The sequence below is a fragment of the Xenopus laevis genome, chromosome 2S, assembly GCF_017654675.1.
Source record: "Xenopus laevis strain J_2021 chromosome 2S, Xenopus_laevis_v10.1, whole genome shotgun sequence".
Lineage (NCBI taxonomy): Eukaryota > Metazoa > Chordata > Amphibia > Anura > Pipidae > Xenopus > Xenopus laevis.
In genome coordinates, this window is record NC_054374.1 from 101,754,899 (window position 1) to 101,772,062 (window position 17,164).

General features: G+C 38.5%; 1 protein-coding gene across 11 annotated transcripts in view; it reads left to right on the forward strand.

Moving 5' to 3' along the window:
- The first annotated feature begins 3,186 nt into the window (after positions 1-3,186).
- Positions 3,187-17,164, forward strand: part of LOC108709705 (mitogen-activated protein kinase kinase kinase kinase 4) — a 101,183-nt gene continuing 87,205 nt past the window's right edge. For 8 of the 11 annotated variants that reach the window (XM_018249770.2, XM_018249772.2, XM_018249774.2 and 5 more), the window contains exons 1-2: positions 3,188-3,579; positions 4,121-4,186. In XM_018249770.2, the coding sequence (XP_018105259.1) occupies positions 3,523-3,579; positions 4,121-4,186 (123 nt within the window). In that variant the 5' untranslated portion in view covers positions 3,188-3,522. Of the gene's footprint in view, positions 3,580-4,120; positions 4,187-17,164 lie in introns of all 11 variants that reach the window. The other 3 variants (XM_018249773.2, XM_041584203.1, XM_041584204.1) reach the window with 2 other exon arrangements.

Genomic DNA, 17,164 nt, shown 5'->3' on the forward strand with positions numbered 1-17,164 from the left:
ACCTCAGCAACTTCCTCACTATGTGTGCAAATGGCGTTTCTGAACATGCGCAGTGTATGTAATAGTGTATACAATTTTAAACAACATCTGCGATTTTAATTACATTCCCCCTATAGAGTTTAATTGTGGTTTCAATAACCTCAAAACCATGAAAATTTGACCTTTAATAAGTAGGTTCCATTTAGGGCAATGTCACATTGGGCTTTTTTACATTGAGTTTTTAAAAATTTTTGGTTGAGTGTAAATACATGCAAAATGAAGCTGAAGCTGAAAATAATGGAATATCCATTATAGCAATTCCTGTTGGATGTTTGCGAGCCAACACCTGCAACAAGACACCAGTATTTGTTTTTTCAGCAGAAATGCCAATATGCCAAGAAAACTCCATATTATTGAACTCCATGGGATCTGCAGGTTTGGAAATACACTTTGCTGAATTATCGCCGTATATTTTCAACATGGAGGCCAAACTCTTGCGAGATGGAATGCACATTTACATATTTTCGGAGTTGTCTGCTGGTCACGTAATTACGCTGCATATTGACGATCTTTCCAGCTACATTTTGCATGTAAATTGCTTTGACTTTTTTTCATAAAAGTTTAACAAAATTATTCAGAGTGGGGAACGAGAAAAACCAGAAATGAATGTTGGGAAAAGAAAACTACAGGCTGACAAACGAATATTATCATACACATGTGGTATATTAAGCTCGACCACACGTTTTTAAATACACCATATAGAAACACCCTGTGTGACCCCGCCCTTAGTCATAGAGTTGTGTTTAAAGACATAAAGAACAATAGAGCAAACTTTCTGTATGAAGCACCAGGTAGGTAAAGAGATAGTACCCTGGCCGTAACCAAGTTTAAGGCTAATGCCTTACGCTGTTTAGCTGCCTGCAAATATATAATATATTACCATTTGCTCACTGGAGTAGTGTAATGCCTAAGGCTGTTTCTCTGCCTGCTTAAAAACAAACTACTCCCATTTGCTAAGTGGAGAAGTGCACTGTCAGGTGCAGAGTCAGCCTGTGTGCACACATGGTGTGGAGACAAAAAGAATGCATTTTCACACTGAAATCTGCTCCATGTTTTTGCATGTATTTGTGTATGCATGTTAAGGCATGCCTGGTAGTTTACTTATTCCACTGAGTGGATGGGAGTGACTGGCTGTTTTTCCACATGTGTCCCCTTGTGTAGCATTAGCTTTGCCTTTAAACCCTAACAATGTAACTCTCTGTATCACACCTGGATTATATTGTAAGATTTACAACTCTATGCTCAGCAATATTATTACTGAATATAAGTGCAGGTATTAAAGAGAACAGGAGAAATATGCAGGTCCGGATTTGTGGCAAGGCCATAAAGGCCTGGCCCTAGGGCTGCACAATTTTAGGGGCGGCATGCCCAGTCACATCCTATGGATGGAGCAATGGGGACTCAAAGCTCCCCAGTGCTCTGGTGCTTAAGAGCGTGCCCGCACGTGGGGGGGATGGGTGAGTTGCGTGCACTAAGGGGCCAGCGCTAGGGGGGGGGCATGCACGCATGAAGAGGCTGACGCTGGGACCATATGGCTTCAGGGAGCCGCTTTGTCAAATCCGGCCGCGGAAATATGTTTTTATATATGTGATTTTTTTGATACTATAGAGCAGTGATCCCCAACCAGTAGCTCATAAGCAACATGTTGCTCCCCAACCCCTTGGATGTTGCTCTCAGTGGCCTCAAAGCAGGTTCTTATTTTTTTGAATTCCAGCCTTGGACACAAGTTTTGGTTGCATAAAAACCAGATGTACTGCCAACCAGAGCCTCCTGTAGGCTGCCAGTCCACATAGGGGCTACCAAATAGCCAATCACAGCCCTTATTTGGCACCACCCAGGAACATTTTTCATGCTTCTGTTGCTCCCCAAATCTTTTTACATCTGAATGTTTCTCAAGGGTGAAAAAGGTTGGGGACCCCTGCTATAGAGCAAAATATGCTACTTTAACTAATATACAATAGCTTTTTCTCTCTCACTGGCCTAAAACAAGGGAATAGCTCTGATGCTCTTGATAGAGTGCCCGTGTCACCTTTGCAGCAACAGTCATATGAAATGAGCAGGCTTTCTGGCAAGTACTCTTAACCTGGCCATAAACATGCAGATTTTATCCAACAAATGCATACCTCCCAACATTCTGGAAAAGGACAGAGGGACACAAAATTTGCCGCGGCAATTTTTGACCACGCCCATTTTGCCAAGTGGCAAGTTTAATGTAAGACAATACCCAGAATGCAATGGGACTGACTTGTGTAGAAGTCGGAAGTTACCAGATTTTGGGGCTCTGTACCCCAGTCTCCTGGCACTCTTAAGCATTCTTGCATTTTCCGGTGACTTTGCTTATAATCTGACAATTTTGGAGCAAAAAATATGCTGGCCACCAAAATGTCAAGAGGTTGACCTGTTTTACCAACATTTTTTGAAATTGTAGATGTATTTGGGCCTTATGGGACCCCTTTACCTCCTGGGCCCCCCCTCTGTAGTTACGCCCCTGGTGATGGGTGAATCTGTCCCATTTTGCTTCATGGAAAAATTTGAAAAGACATTTTCATATATATTCATTTATTTTTTAGACTTTTTTTTCTCACTGCACATATTGTGCTATTTTTAGTCTACCTTAGAAGTGCCTCTTGGCTAGTTTTGGGCTGGTTTTGTAGCTGATTTTGGCTGGTTTTGAAAATAAGACCTGGCAACCCTGATGAGCAGTCACACAGCTTCAGCTCCATCAGGACCACTGTGTGCTGTTTACTTTGTTTATGGCTAACAACGTGTACATTTTAGTTCACCACAGTTGTATTCGTTTTAAAGCAGTTCCATCAATAGCACTTTTGACCACTTTTGATGCAGAAAAAATTAAAAAAACATGAGTCAAAATGACATTTTTCCAATATATTGTGTCTGTATTGCTATTATTATTCTATATTGCAATTCTGCAGTTTCAAAAACTACATGGCGGCCTCCAGCCGTTGATTTCTCCCTTTCAGCAACCTCAGCTATTTTGCACACAGGACTATGGGATGTAGCTGAACAGCTAGAGTGCCACAGATTTGTATCTAGGACCCGGCAGCCCTGCAAACGCAAAATAAGCCCTCCCGGAAGGCGGGGCCAGGACAAAACCCCGCCCAGCTGTGCTGCCCCACACCCTTCTCCCATCAGTGCTTGTCTGTGTGTCCAAAGGGAGGAAGAAAGAAAAGAGGGAGGGGAGAGAAACAGCCCGGCTCACTGTGCTGGGAGCTGCCACCTCAACATGGTGTAAATCCCTTCCCTGCAGCAGCCAGCCGATAGGAGAAAGGTGGGGGGGGAGCGTGAGACAAGAACGAAAGGAGACCGGCAGCGCCCGCACCCCGGCACTACACCTCCCTCCCGTACCCAATGACGAGTTGGAAGCTTCCAAGAAGAGATTGACTCGCCCTGTTGTGTCTGGGTCCGGGGGGGGATACATTCGGGGGCTGCCGCTGCTGACATATTCACTGGGTGGTGGCGACCATGGCCAACGATTCGCCTGCCAAAAGTCTTGTGGATATAGACCTGTCCTCCCTGAGGGTGAGTGCATCTTGCCATGGCAGCGCCTTTGTGCAAAGGCAGTTGCCTCATTCCTTGCCCTGATGAGAAGCAGCCACAGCGGCAGCACAAGGCCCCCACCCAAATGATGGAGGCTGGGCTGAGCCCCTATTTTTTCTTTTTGTCTTGCTTCTTGTGTGTGTGTGTTGTAGGAGGCTGGTGAGTGTCAGCTTTCTTTCCTTCTTACCTTCTTTTAAGGCTGATCATTCTGTGGGCATTCTGATTATTTCAGTCCCTCTGTTGCCATTTTATACTACAACTCCCAGCAGCCTCCCTGGTCCCAAAGGACAGGAGAGACTTGTATTTCAGCAACAGCTGAAGGGACACCCCTGATATGTCACAGGGCTGTTTTGTGTGCTGAAGAGTTCCTGGCTTCCTTTGTTTGCATGTGTTGGCATGTGCCTCAAGTGGAGGAAAAAGGAAAATTAGGGAGCAACAGCTGCACCAGCCCCCCTTCTTCAACATCATCCCTACCCCCCCGCATGTACTGTTTCATACAGCTTGTTTTTCGCTTCTTTTCCAGGACCCAGCTGGCATCTTTGAATTAGTGGAAGTGGTAGGAAATGGCACCTACGGACAAGTATATAAGGTGTGTAGCAAATTTTAATTTGTGATCAAAATATTTATATGGCTCTAGGTCTAAGCTACAATTTCCAGCATCTTCGAGAAGCAAAATGCTATTGTGGGATACTGGGGCTATGACTCCACATACGGGAATGCAAGGAAACTGTTCTGGGCCTGTCGTTGAGTTCAATACAGATATACTAGTTGTACTAGGCCCCAGACCAGCATGAGGCATTCTGATTGCACCCCTGGAGAATGCTGCTGTTTCCTATATTGGTTAGTTTTGCTTGGATATTTGCTTTGGCTGCACATGCTTGTATAACCCTATAGGTGGTTACTTTCACTACATATATTGCCTTTTGTTGGCTTTTATAATTGGTGCACTGACAGAATTAAATATATAGAGTGCATGGGTGTTTTCAGCCAACCCAAAAACAATGTGTCCTAACAAAAGCCTGACAAGAATATGGTAATGGTATTAGAATATTTTTGCATAGCACCCTACAGCTTAGATTTCCAAGCTATCAGACTCTGCACAAAACAAAGCAGTGTGGGTACTTATTTACTAACATGTTCCTGGAACTTCAAGGTCACTGTCAGGACACAATTTGTAATTTGTAACCCTGATAAAAACAAAGTGACTTCTGAACAAATGTTGGCCATAAAATTAACGCCAAAGGACCCAAGAGAGCCTCCTGATATTTAATGCTCACGCACTTAGACAAGGTAGTTCAGCCTGAGTCTATGATTTAGTACCATCATTTCTGAATCCAGAAGGTATTTGGGGTGATTTGTTTACTGACTTCTGGAGGATTTAAGATCGGCATCCAAAAAATATTTAGAGCACCATTTATACATTGATTCATATTTTTAGCCTTTTTTTTTTTTTTTAGCTTGATAAAAACCTAAAACAAACATACACCTAAGGTGGCCACACCTAGAGTAACAAAAAGGCTTTATTATTTACATTTGTCTTTATGGGCCTTTCATACATGTGTAGCTCTCCTGCATGATTGGTTTGTGTTGAATGCTAACATTCTTAGTTGGTGTATGTATTGGGTCTCCAGCTAACCCTGACTAATTCAGCAAAATGACTAGCCATTTGACATGCTCAATGGATGTCCTGTGTTTGACCTATTTTGAATGGCAAATAATAACCCACAAATTGAAGGCTTTTTTGTTTAAGTGCTAGCACACATATTATAGAGTTAAAACTAGAAATCTATTACAATGTACAGCCATTAGAGGAAAGATTTATAAGCTCTGTAACAAATATGGCTTCTTTCAGATCCTCTGCTCTCTATTTAAAGGAACAGTAACCTCAAGAAATTAGTGTTTTAAAGTACTGTAATAAAAATATAATGCAGTGTTGTCCTGCACTGGTAAAAATGGTGTGTTTGCTTCAGGCATAAGAAACATAGGAAGAGAGCTGCACATACACCATGTTGTTTTGCAGGTGGGGAACTGGCCCCTTTTATTTTAACCACCCGTGCATCAACGTTTCGAGGGGGGTTTCACCCTCCATCAGGGATGTTTGCTTCAGGAACACTACTATTGTTTATAAAAATAAACTGCTGTGTAGCAAAGGGGACAGCCGTTCAAAGGAGAAAATGCTCCGATTACACAGCAGATAATACCATTATGTTCTACAGAGCAAATGTGTTATCTGTTATCCACTATTTATCCTGTGCCATATAGCCTTTTTTTCAAGTTCCGCTATTGGTACACAGCAGCTTGTTATATGAACTATAGTAGTGTTTCTGAAGCAAACTAATCAGTTTTACCAGTGCAGGGCAACGGTACATGATATTTTCATTACTTTAAAACAATTACATGTTTTGCTGTTACTGTTCCTTTAAGTGCTAGCACACTTACATTATATAGTTAAAACTAGGAATCTGTTCCAGTATACAGCCGTTAGAGGGAAAATTTATAAGCTCTGTAACAAATATTGCTTCTTTCAGATCCTCTGCATTCTAAGAAAAATTAAAGTTGGTTTATGTTGTCGTTTACATAGCGTTTATATTAAGATTAATAATTTTAACGTGGGGCTAAAAAGATTCATTGTGATTTACTGGTAGATTTAAAATGCTGGTTACAGTAGATCACACCTGTCTGTTGTGCATGGTTTTTTTTTTTTTTTTTTTTTAATTACTGAAAGTAAGTCGCCAAAACTACTAGCCATGACAGCAATGGAAGCAGCCACATGTGAATGTCAGCTGGAATGCTTCCTTGTGAAAGTTGCCATGATTCCCCAGGGACACTTGCGTAGCTCATTGAACCTCACAAGGATGTCAGCAGTGACAGTGTAAATTTGAATGGTGAACACTGTTGTCAATGTCGTTTGCGCCTCACTAGATTGTAAATTTATGATGATCATCAGAGCATAAATAGAATATAGTTTCCTTTAAGGTTACCCATTCTGTAGTAGTGGAAAGAGATGGTTGTGTGTGCACTTAAGTTGATTTATTAATGTTACTGTGTCCTTTGCAGGACATAACCATGTTTCTGTTTTTCACTGTTGCTATTGATAAAGAAGTTTTTATTCTTGGATTCTAGGAAGCATTAAAGGAACTGTAATATTAAAAAAAGGGTTTTAAAGTAATAAAAATATAATGCAGTGTTTGTGCTGCACTGGTGAAAACTGCTGTTTTCTTCAGAAACACTACTATTGTTTATATAAATAAGCTGCTGTGTAGTAATGGGGCAGCCATTCAAAGGAGAAAAGGCTCAGGCTACACAGCAGATAGCAGATAAGCTCTGTACAGCATAACGGTGTTAGCTGTTATCCATTATTTAACCTGTGCCATATAGCCTTTTTTTAATTTCCACCATTGCTACACAGCAGCTTGTTTATATGAACTATAGTAGTATTACTGAAGCAAACACAGCATTTTTACCAGTGCAGTGCACCACTACATGATATTTTCATTATCTTAAAACACTTTCATTTTTTGGTGTTGCTGTTCCTTTAACTTGTTTTGATCTGACGTTTTAATCTACTGCTTTTGGCCTGATATGGCCTGAATTGCATCTCCATTGCAGTATATGAAAAGATGCACCAATGCATATGCTCCATTTTTTCATTTGCATTTTCCATAGTGGCTCCAATTTCTGTCTGCAGGTATACAGGAGATTTTCTGGCACGTATTCTGTGAAACGCCACTTAAGCATTATTAAGATGGAATTTTTCCATTGAACAGCAGACTTTTGCTCTATGCATGGGAATCTTTTTCAGGGATCATTACAGTGATACCTCATATACCTCATACTCTTGGTTTTATATATATATATATGTGTGTGTGTGTATGTATATGTGTGTATATATGTATGTATGTGTGTGTATATATATATATATATATATATATATATATATATATATATATATATATATATATATATATATATATATATATTTTTTTTTTTTTTAAGCTAAGCCTGACTGTTAAGAGTGATTGGTCAGTTATGACAACAACTTTGTATTTTTTTTTTGAATATATTTAGTATGACAGAAGTATGTAGAACATTTGAGTGACTGGTAGCAGAAATAACTTTACCTTTGACAATTTGTGCCTGTATTTTGAGCATTATTATGAGTGTGACTCTGACCGCCAGACAAGGTCGCGGGTTCTTGATTTCAGGAGGCCTGGTGATGAAACTGATACTGTGCTGCAGAGGTTAGACTCTTCTCATAGGTACAGGGTATGGAGGAGAGAGGAGTTTTGGTTTTAGCTATTATTGTAATTTAATACTGTAGGTTATTAAAACAAAGGTCATATATATTTCTTCTTTACTTTGGTTAGTTGAGAAATCTATGTATATGATAAGTCTTGTAGAATAACTGGTATTGCTGGTCCAGTCAGTTGTATACTATTCTGTTCAAAGAACTGGCTTCAGATTCATAAATAACAATATAAGGTATATATCGGATACTATGAATTCAGTCAGTTGTGTGTAAACGAACATGCTGACTCATGAGTCTACAATCCAGTTCTGTGTAGAAAACCTAACTACAAAGAAGTAAAGATCCCAAGTTCCCATAATAAGTGAATCCCAAGTACACCAATACCCAACCCTCAGATGAGATTTGGCAGTACTGTTTGGATTAGACAGGTAACATGGTATGGGTATGGGACCTGTTATACAGAATTCTCGGGACCTGGGGTTTTCCGGATAACATAAAACCCGTAATTTGGATCTTCATACCTTAAGTCTGCTAAAAAATCATATTAACATTAAATCAAATAAGTTGGTTTTGCATCCAATAAGGATTGATTATATTTTAGTTTGGATCATGTACAAGATATTGTTTTATTTGAGAGACAAAGGAAATTGGTTTTCAAATTTTGGATTATTTGATTATAATGGAGGCTATGGGAGTCTGCCTTTTTGTAATTCTAAACTTTGTGGATAACGGGTTTCCTGATAACAGATCCCATACCTGTATTTCCAAGGATGCCTAATATTTATTTTTTTTTGAAGTGACTAATTTTGACTAGTTTGTGTTTAGCGTGTTGGGTTTGCCAGGATTTGTCTTTTCTGCTTCTGGAAATTTGAGCAGGAATGTGCAGAACCTAAAAAGGCAGATACATGTCTGGCAACGTAACGGTTGCTAAGCTATGACAGATTCTTTTGTGTTGGTTGCTACAGTAACCAAGAAATTCTGAATTTACCTTTCCAGCACCAATTATCAAATTACTATTGATCTAATGTGTGTAGTTGTTTACTGAATCCCTCTCCAGCCTGAGAAGTACAGTACATTTTGCACATTCATGCCATTTATTACTCTGGTATTGGGATGGAAAAACTAGCCTTACTTTCTTTTTAGCAGCTACAGGTGGTCTTTGGTGAGGTTGGCAAACAAGCAGATCTAGGCCCTATTTGGTTACCAACACGCTGCGCCAAATCAGGCTTATCGTCTATTGGGGCCTGTGAAGAACTGACTGAAGAGGACTGCATTTGTTTGCCGATGTGCTCTTTGTCTGACAAGATTTTCAAACACTTTCCCTCCAGTAATAATGTAAATTGTCTTGTGGGGAAACATACATTACCTTATTGCTGGTGGGAGATGTGTTGCCAGGATATCAATTGTGCCATTGCCTTAAATCTGGTCATGTCTGGCCACCTTTAATTATATATGATTTGATGTGGTAGCTTGGGGTTTTGTCTATTAATGTTGAAGTTAGCATTTGCTGAAAAATACCCAAGGGAAGTGATGTATTTGGATTTGAGTTTACTGCAATTTTCAGTTTGATTGTTGAATACAGGAATTATATAAGACTTAAAGAAAAAGGAAAGCTACAGTGGCATTTTATTGCCAATAGATTAGCTGCAGTAGTGCAAGCTAGAATGCTATATTTATTCTGTAGAATGTTTTACCATACATGAGTAAAAAGCTCTAGCAACTCTGTTTCTTTAGGATAACAGCTGCAGTATTAGCTTGGTGTGACATCACTTCCTGCCTGAGTCTCTCCCTGCTATCTCATAGCTCTGGGCTCAGATTACAGCAAAGAAGGGGGGGGGGGGGTGCGGAGAGGCACAAACTGAGCATGCGTTTGCCTGGGGCAATGAGGCTTAAGCTGAAGGCAGGAAGTCTGATACAGAAGCCTATGTGTACACAATAGAAGGAAAGAAATGCAGTGTTTCTTTTGACAGATGACTCAGAGCAGCACTAATTTGATGGTTTACTGGTATATTTAGTTGGACCTTTCTGATGAGGCTAACTTAGTTTTAACCTTTCCTTCTCCTTTAAAAGGCAAGTCAACTACAGAATAAAAAATTGCCTAATAAAAGAAAACCAAATTTAAAGCAAATTTCCAACATAAATCTAAAACGTTCAGTGTTTTTAAAGTCATTTGTAAAAACAATTGTTAGGGAAAGCAGCATTTGCTTAACTCCTGGATGTTACTTTTGTTACTTTTTAAACAATGTTGCTTAGTTTAGTTCCCAGCAAAGACAGGTCTGTTAATCCGCTGCCTTGTCTTACATTGTATCAACAGACTGAGCCAGAGAACACAAATAGCAATCCATATACAAAAACGTAACTTTAAAACCATAGAAAATGTGTAACGAATGTATATTGCAAAGTTGCTCAGAATTATGTTTTCTTTAATTAGACATTTTTATTTTGCGGTTCACTTGCCCTTTAATTGTTGCACAATCTCTCTTTAATTGTGAAAATTTAATCACCCTGCTGATAAATGTGCTTCCTTTGTAATCTGAAGCTATACCAGCCTGTTCTAGAATTATGCCTCCCAGCATCCTCTCATCCAGAGTTCATTAGCAGGTTGGAAATCTCTGCCCTTCACACATACAGGTGCAGCCAAAAATTGTCTTTCTGGGTATATTGTGTTAGATGCATTGCTATTTTGACATGCCTGGGCTTGTTCTTAGGGCTGTGGGTCTCCTCTTTATGGAAACCCGTGGATAGTAACAGAAGCAGCAAGTGCTCCTTACAGCCGACATGTTCTGTTTTCTTACACTTTACATGGGTGTTAGTTTTTTTTTTTCTGGTTATTTAATAGAATAAAGGATGGCATCTAGACATGATCAGTGTTCACCAAGGATTTCTTAGGTCTTTGTTCCAAGCTTAATGAACCGGCAAGGAGCATTTGCCTGTAAAGTGCTGACTCAGAAGGTAGTGAATAGAGCAGGAAGCTAGGTGTGATTGACATGTATGTGGTTATTAACAAGCTCCTTGCAAACTCATAACCCATTTGCACGATTCTCGCACTCATTCTTGTAACTGGATATATTGAAGAAAAAAAATGTGATGGTGGTTTCTGTATATATGCATATGCTGTGTGTAGTGTGTGTTTTGTGTCTGTATTTAATATCACACACTCCCACACAGACTTAAATGACACTCGGTTCCATTGTTTGTGTCTTGAAACCATTTATTCACTTGTGCACTCAAACCACTTATCCTGTCATAGTGAGCAATTTCTGCATAATGCTCCTGTTTTATCCACTCGATCTGTATGTACATACATCTGATTTGTACCGGGAAGCAGACTGTAAGCCAGACATAACAAATACATAAGCTTGACAGTTTCTCTGCAAGTCTTTATGATATCTGGGAGGAAATTATTAGCATTTCCTTCATTTAAAGGCAGTTTTCCTTTTAAACTTCTGGGTACTTTCTCAGCAGAAGTTTGCTTAAAAACTACCAGGAAGCATTGAGAATGAAAGGAGGAAAATTCTTTTCTCTGGCTTCTAAATGATTCCTGTGCTGTTTAACCCCCTTTCTCCATTTTAAGCCCCTAGCTAGGCTGTAGGCACTGCATTTCCTGTAGTGTAACTCTGAACTTAAAACACTCATTCCTTTCCAGAATATGTAAATCACTGGAGGTAAAACTTAAATCACATAAAAAGCTGTGACTTTTAGCATGGTTATGTGATTTGTGATTTATTTCTAGCTGTTTGCACTACCCTCTATGTAAAGTCATTTTTGCCTATTTGTTGCCGTGTCAAAATGTGGGTATGTTGTTGCCCTGAAAGCCTACTTCACATTCCGAGGAGTGAGCTGTTCACTGGGGTGGAGGCAATGGAATTCTTAAAAGCGATGTAGACATGTCCACTTCCCCAATTTCACTAGAAGTTACAAGTATTTGGACCTCTGGCCTCCCGTCACCTTAGGTCATTCCCCTTATTTTCCAGTTCTTCCAACAAAATAAAGGAACAGTAACACCAAAATATTAAAGTGTAAAGTAATGCAAACATAATGTAGTGTTGCTATGCTCTGGTACAACTGGGGTGTCTGCTTCAGAAACAACAATAGTTCATATAAACAAGCTTCTGTGTAGCCATGGGGGCAGTCAACGTAAAGCTGAGAAAGGCACAGGTTAAACAGCAGATAACAGATCAGCTCTGCAGTATACAATGGGATCTTTTCAAATTTCTGTTATCTTCTGTGTATCCTGTGCTTGTATTGCTTTACTATGCTATGCTGCCATAGTGCCAGCATTAAAAATGTCAGTGAAACACTTGATCATTAAAATCAGAAAAACTGCTCAAAAGTTTGAATACTTTCCTAAGGCACTGCATGTAGTTTGTTAGGCAAGCTGATATTATTTTGTATTTGTCCTTTAAATGTTTTGTACTTTTGCCATTGAGCAATATATATGGATTTTTAGACTGCCTGCCTGCAAAGAGTGCTATCTGGGTCAATGACCACAATACATCATGTGAGAAAATGCTTCTAGCTTTCAGTATGTGGGGCACAAATATGAATTTGTTTATTTTGAGGCTGGGTGCAAATATGCCTTTCTGCATTGATTGTGTTATTATTTTGATATTGTGGCCTGTGGAAGTTCTAACATAACTTTCTGTTGCTGGAATTCTATAATTTTGTTAGAGGAAAATGTATTATTAAATATTTGTGCCTGCGTATAATGTAAAGATTATTTATTTTAGTTCAGCTACTCATTGGGACCTTGTTAGACCACTTCCCCCTAATCCTTATCTCTACAACCTTGTTATAAACTATGGAAATAAAATGGACTATACTTCTATGAATATTTAGGACAGCTAATTCTCAAATGGAATTACCTTATTTGCCTTCCTGAACAGGCATTTCCTGCATATCTTACCAAAATTGGACCCCCTTACGAATCGCTGCCTAAAGTGAAGCAAATGTAATTTGCGACTAAGTTTACTAAACAGCGATGCGTTCAGAAGTCATTGCGATCACTTGCGGTTACTACGTTAACGAACCACCTTACATTAGCTGGAATCTTAGCGAGTTGTGAATTTTCTGGCAACAAATTACGTTTTTGCGAATATTTATGCTATGAAATAGTCTTGTTTTATGGCGGTTATTATGGCAAATTTACTGTGACATTTATGGCCGGAAATGCATCTTCAAAACTTATAAACTTTATTGACTGATGATTATACCATCTAACAACATTACCAGAGTAACACCAATCAAATATGTCTGCATCATATAAACCCTTCTGCCAATAGAATCATAGTAACAAGAAATGATACCAGTCAATCTCTTTGCTTCATAGAAATGCACAGTTTAATGTAGCCAATCACAATGAAACCAAAAAAGCGTAGAGGCTGACGAATCCTTGGACTGTGATGCCGCTGCCAATAATACGACTCTGAGCTGAACACACTGCTGTTGCAGAAGCCAAAACATCCTGTCAGCAATAGCTACAGATCTCTCTCCCGTCAGCAAAGAATGATGGGTAAAAAAAAAAGTATTATGGGATATTTCCTGCCCATTGAGAATTTTCTGGCGAAAAAATACTTTTACGCCACTACATAGATGGTGGTAAAATATTGCGAATATTCTTGTGTAAATTTTGACTTTTGCACATTTCGCTGTTTAATAAACCAGGGGTCAATATGTACGTAGTGTTATTTTCAGCAAATGCGATAACTGGCGCGCAAAAATATTTTTCAAGAAAATTCGCAAATTTATATTTACCGCAGGTTAGTAAACTGGTGAAAACTTATTTGGCGACAAATTTGTCTATTTTGTGCTAATATTTTTACCGCATTTGAGTAAATGGACCCCTAAACCTGATCAATTCATTGCAGGCTAAGGAAGAAAAAAAAAAAACCCTTCTCATAGGGTTAAATGAGCACAAAAATGTTTCATCTTATTTAGCCTTATGGCTTATCGAGGCTTGTTTACCAACACTTTCATATGTGAACCATACTCTGTGAAATAAGTAGCAGTCTTTGAAAATTTCTGGAATTTTGTAGCTGTGACATATCCTGACAAAATCCCACATGTGACATTTGTGTAAAGGTAATGTTTTTCAGAAATTAAAGGAGCAGTTCACTTTTAGGTAAACTAGGTTATAGAAGACCTAATTCTAAGTTGGTCTTCATTATTTATTTCTTATAGTTTTTGAATTATGTGCCGTCTTCTTCTAAAACTTTCCAGCTTTCACGTGGGGTGGGGTGTCACTGATGCTTTGGTTTGAAAAATTTTCTCTTTTAGAAACTTGACCAGAAAAATTTGAGCCTTAATAAATAGACCCCTTAAAGTTAATTAAAAGGTAAACAACTCCTTTGAATTTTAATGTAGATTGACTAATGGCACAAAATCCCAAATACAGTTAAATATGGTGGGAGTTAAATAAAATAAGACAGTAGAATTCATAGGCATTGGAATGTTTACATGAATTTATTAACACTGATGTTCTCTGACTGACTTTACAAGAAAAAAACTATAACAGGCAGACAATCCAGTTGCGTTTATAAGGGCCAAAGTCAACATACAATTGTTTTCTTTGGGTTACTGTGTGTGGATTGTTTGCTCAGTGCTAATAAATGAGCTCTACTTTTTTTTGTATCCGGGTATTTTCATTTTAGCCGACGCAGAGTCAGGGAAGGCGTTTGGGGAGATTGGTCACCACAAAAACGAGGCAACCAAATCTCCCCAAAACGCCCTGTGTGGCCTGACCCTTAAGCTACTTAGAGATATATATAGAGATATATATATATAGAGATATATATAGAGATATATATATATATATAGATATATATATAGAGATAGATATATAGAGATATATAGAGATATAGATATATCTTTATGATGCTGTGCAGAGGTTCTCTGTAAAACATCCCCTTGTAAATACATTGTTTAGCAACACTGACACAAGGTAATATTTCTGTATACAGTAGAACTCCCGTTTTACAATTTTCAGGGAAACAAGAAAAAAATAAGAGCACATGAGTCTGTTTTACTTTGAAATGCTGCATTTGCTGTGTTAATGACAAGGGTTAAACATTGTATATGCTGTCGTGTAACAGGAATACTTTTGGACAGTCACAAGAGCACAACCTAAAGCAAGAAGTGATTTGTGCTTGACTGTGCAGAGGCGCAGACTAATTGGAGCTATGTATAGACAGAATCATGGCAAAATATGCGTCCAGTTAACCCTAAACCTCTTAAATAACATTCACAGTGTACTTTAATAACATTCACTAAGCTAATATTGGTTTAAAATCAGAAAAAAAGCACTCGCTGAAATGCATTATGAATTGGTGTAACCCCAACAAAACTGTAAAATCCAGGAAAATGTAATTCAGGGGATGTAAATATTAATATTTCACTGTAATGCTGCATTGTTCAGAGGAAGTAATTTTTATTTGCTTGGTTGACAGAACTCACCTACCGTTTTACATCTCTCTTTAACATAGACTGTTCTGTTGCTTTTTCTGTATTGCGTCTGCTGAAGGGGGTTAACACTTTTAAGCAACTTTGTGCAAAATAAGTAAGCAAAAAATCTGCCCCGTGTGTCCAGGGATAGATGGTTGTCGCCATTAAATTCAGTTGCACGTGCACGGAGGGTATCTGCAGTATTGTACATTTTTCTGCAGGCAGGAAAATAGGTGTAATATTCAAATAATCTTGTGTGTATTTCCCTGATACTAAAGAACATTGCATCTGTGTGAAGTGGCTACACAGCTTCATTGACTGAACTGCATTTGCTTTACTACAATTGCACAAGGTGTTCTGAAGATTATTATTTATTATTATACTTTATTTAACTCATAGGGGTATATTTAACAAATAATGAAGTTAGAGATCTCCACAGTCCGCAGAGTGAAAAACCGCCTCTCTCCATTCATTTCTATGGGATTTTAAAGGAGTATTTATAAAAAGGGTGATGGTGAAAGTTCACCATTTGATAAATTTGCCTTTAAAAATCCCATAGAAATGAATGGAGAGAGGCGGTATTTCCCTCTGCGGACTGTGGATCTCTAACTTCACTCTTTAATAAATATACCCCTTACAATCAAAATCCCATATAGTATACACATAAAGCTGGCCATAGACGCTCTCCCGACCTGCCACTAACCATTCAGATCAAATAAAGTAGTTAAAGAACAGATCAGCCGATGTTCTGCCCCTGACAGCAATCGTACCAAAGTTATGTCCGACCAAAGCTAGTGACAGTCTCCCTCTAAAAATCGTACGATCATCAATACATGCAGAGATATTACCCGCAGCCGACAGAAATCTTTTAACCTGTCCGATCGACCAAACAACCGATCTCCGCCGGACAAAAAATGTCGGGACTCTCCACACATGGTCCGAAAATCATACGAATCCTTGTGAGCCTTTTTGTAAACAGCCTATCAAATCATACCTAGCTTTTCTCAAAGAAATTCAATTAAGCAACAAACTCGTGTTGCACACTATAGTATGTTTTATTAGTGAAAATTGTGTACAGGTATGGGATTCGTTATCTGGAAACCTGTTATCCACTAAGCGTTTCCCACTGACTCCATTTTAAACAAATAATTCTAAATTTTAAAAATGATTTACTTTTTCTCTGTAGTAATAAACAGTACCTTGTTTATCCCCTAGATATAAAAACAATTATTTTGGGTTTATTAAATGTTTAAATGATTCTTTAGGAGCAGTGATATAGTGAATAAAGTACCCCCTCTTGTAAAATATAAGGATATTTATAAGTTACCGAGGTAACTTCTAATAGCCTCATATTTTGCAAGTGGGGGTACTTTATTTATTATAATACAGTGAGTTTCAGTGAGTCATGTGACAGAAATGACATCAGAACTCGCCGTTTATAACTGATGACATCAGAACTCACCGTTTATAAGGATATAATTTACACGATATTCATGGCTTTTGTGTATTATATATAAATAACCTGCTGTTCCCTTGTGTGGACTTTGGTGACTTCCCATATTCTATACTGGTTCATGGCCCAGCAGTTTGCTGGGCATTGAATGGTGTTGAAGGGGACCTGACAATTTTTTTAAAAAAAAGAAAAGAATGTTTAGTTGTTAAGTGTTTAGTAATGCTCTTACATAATGGGAATATTTATCAGCTTTCTGTCTAACTAGTCACTGCTGAGTAACAGGAAGTAAAGCAAGGATTTCATAAGGCTTTTGTCACCTTGCTAGGCAATGGTAGTTTAATATCATGGTACGTATTGTTGCTAGAGATAATCCCTTTAGGGTTAGTATCACTGGTTAGAGAATTAGACAGCCTACAGGTCTTTTA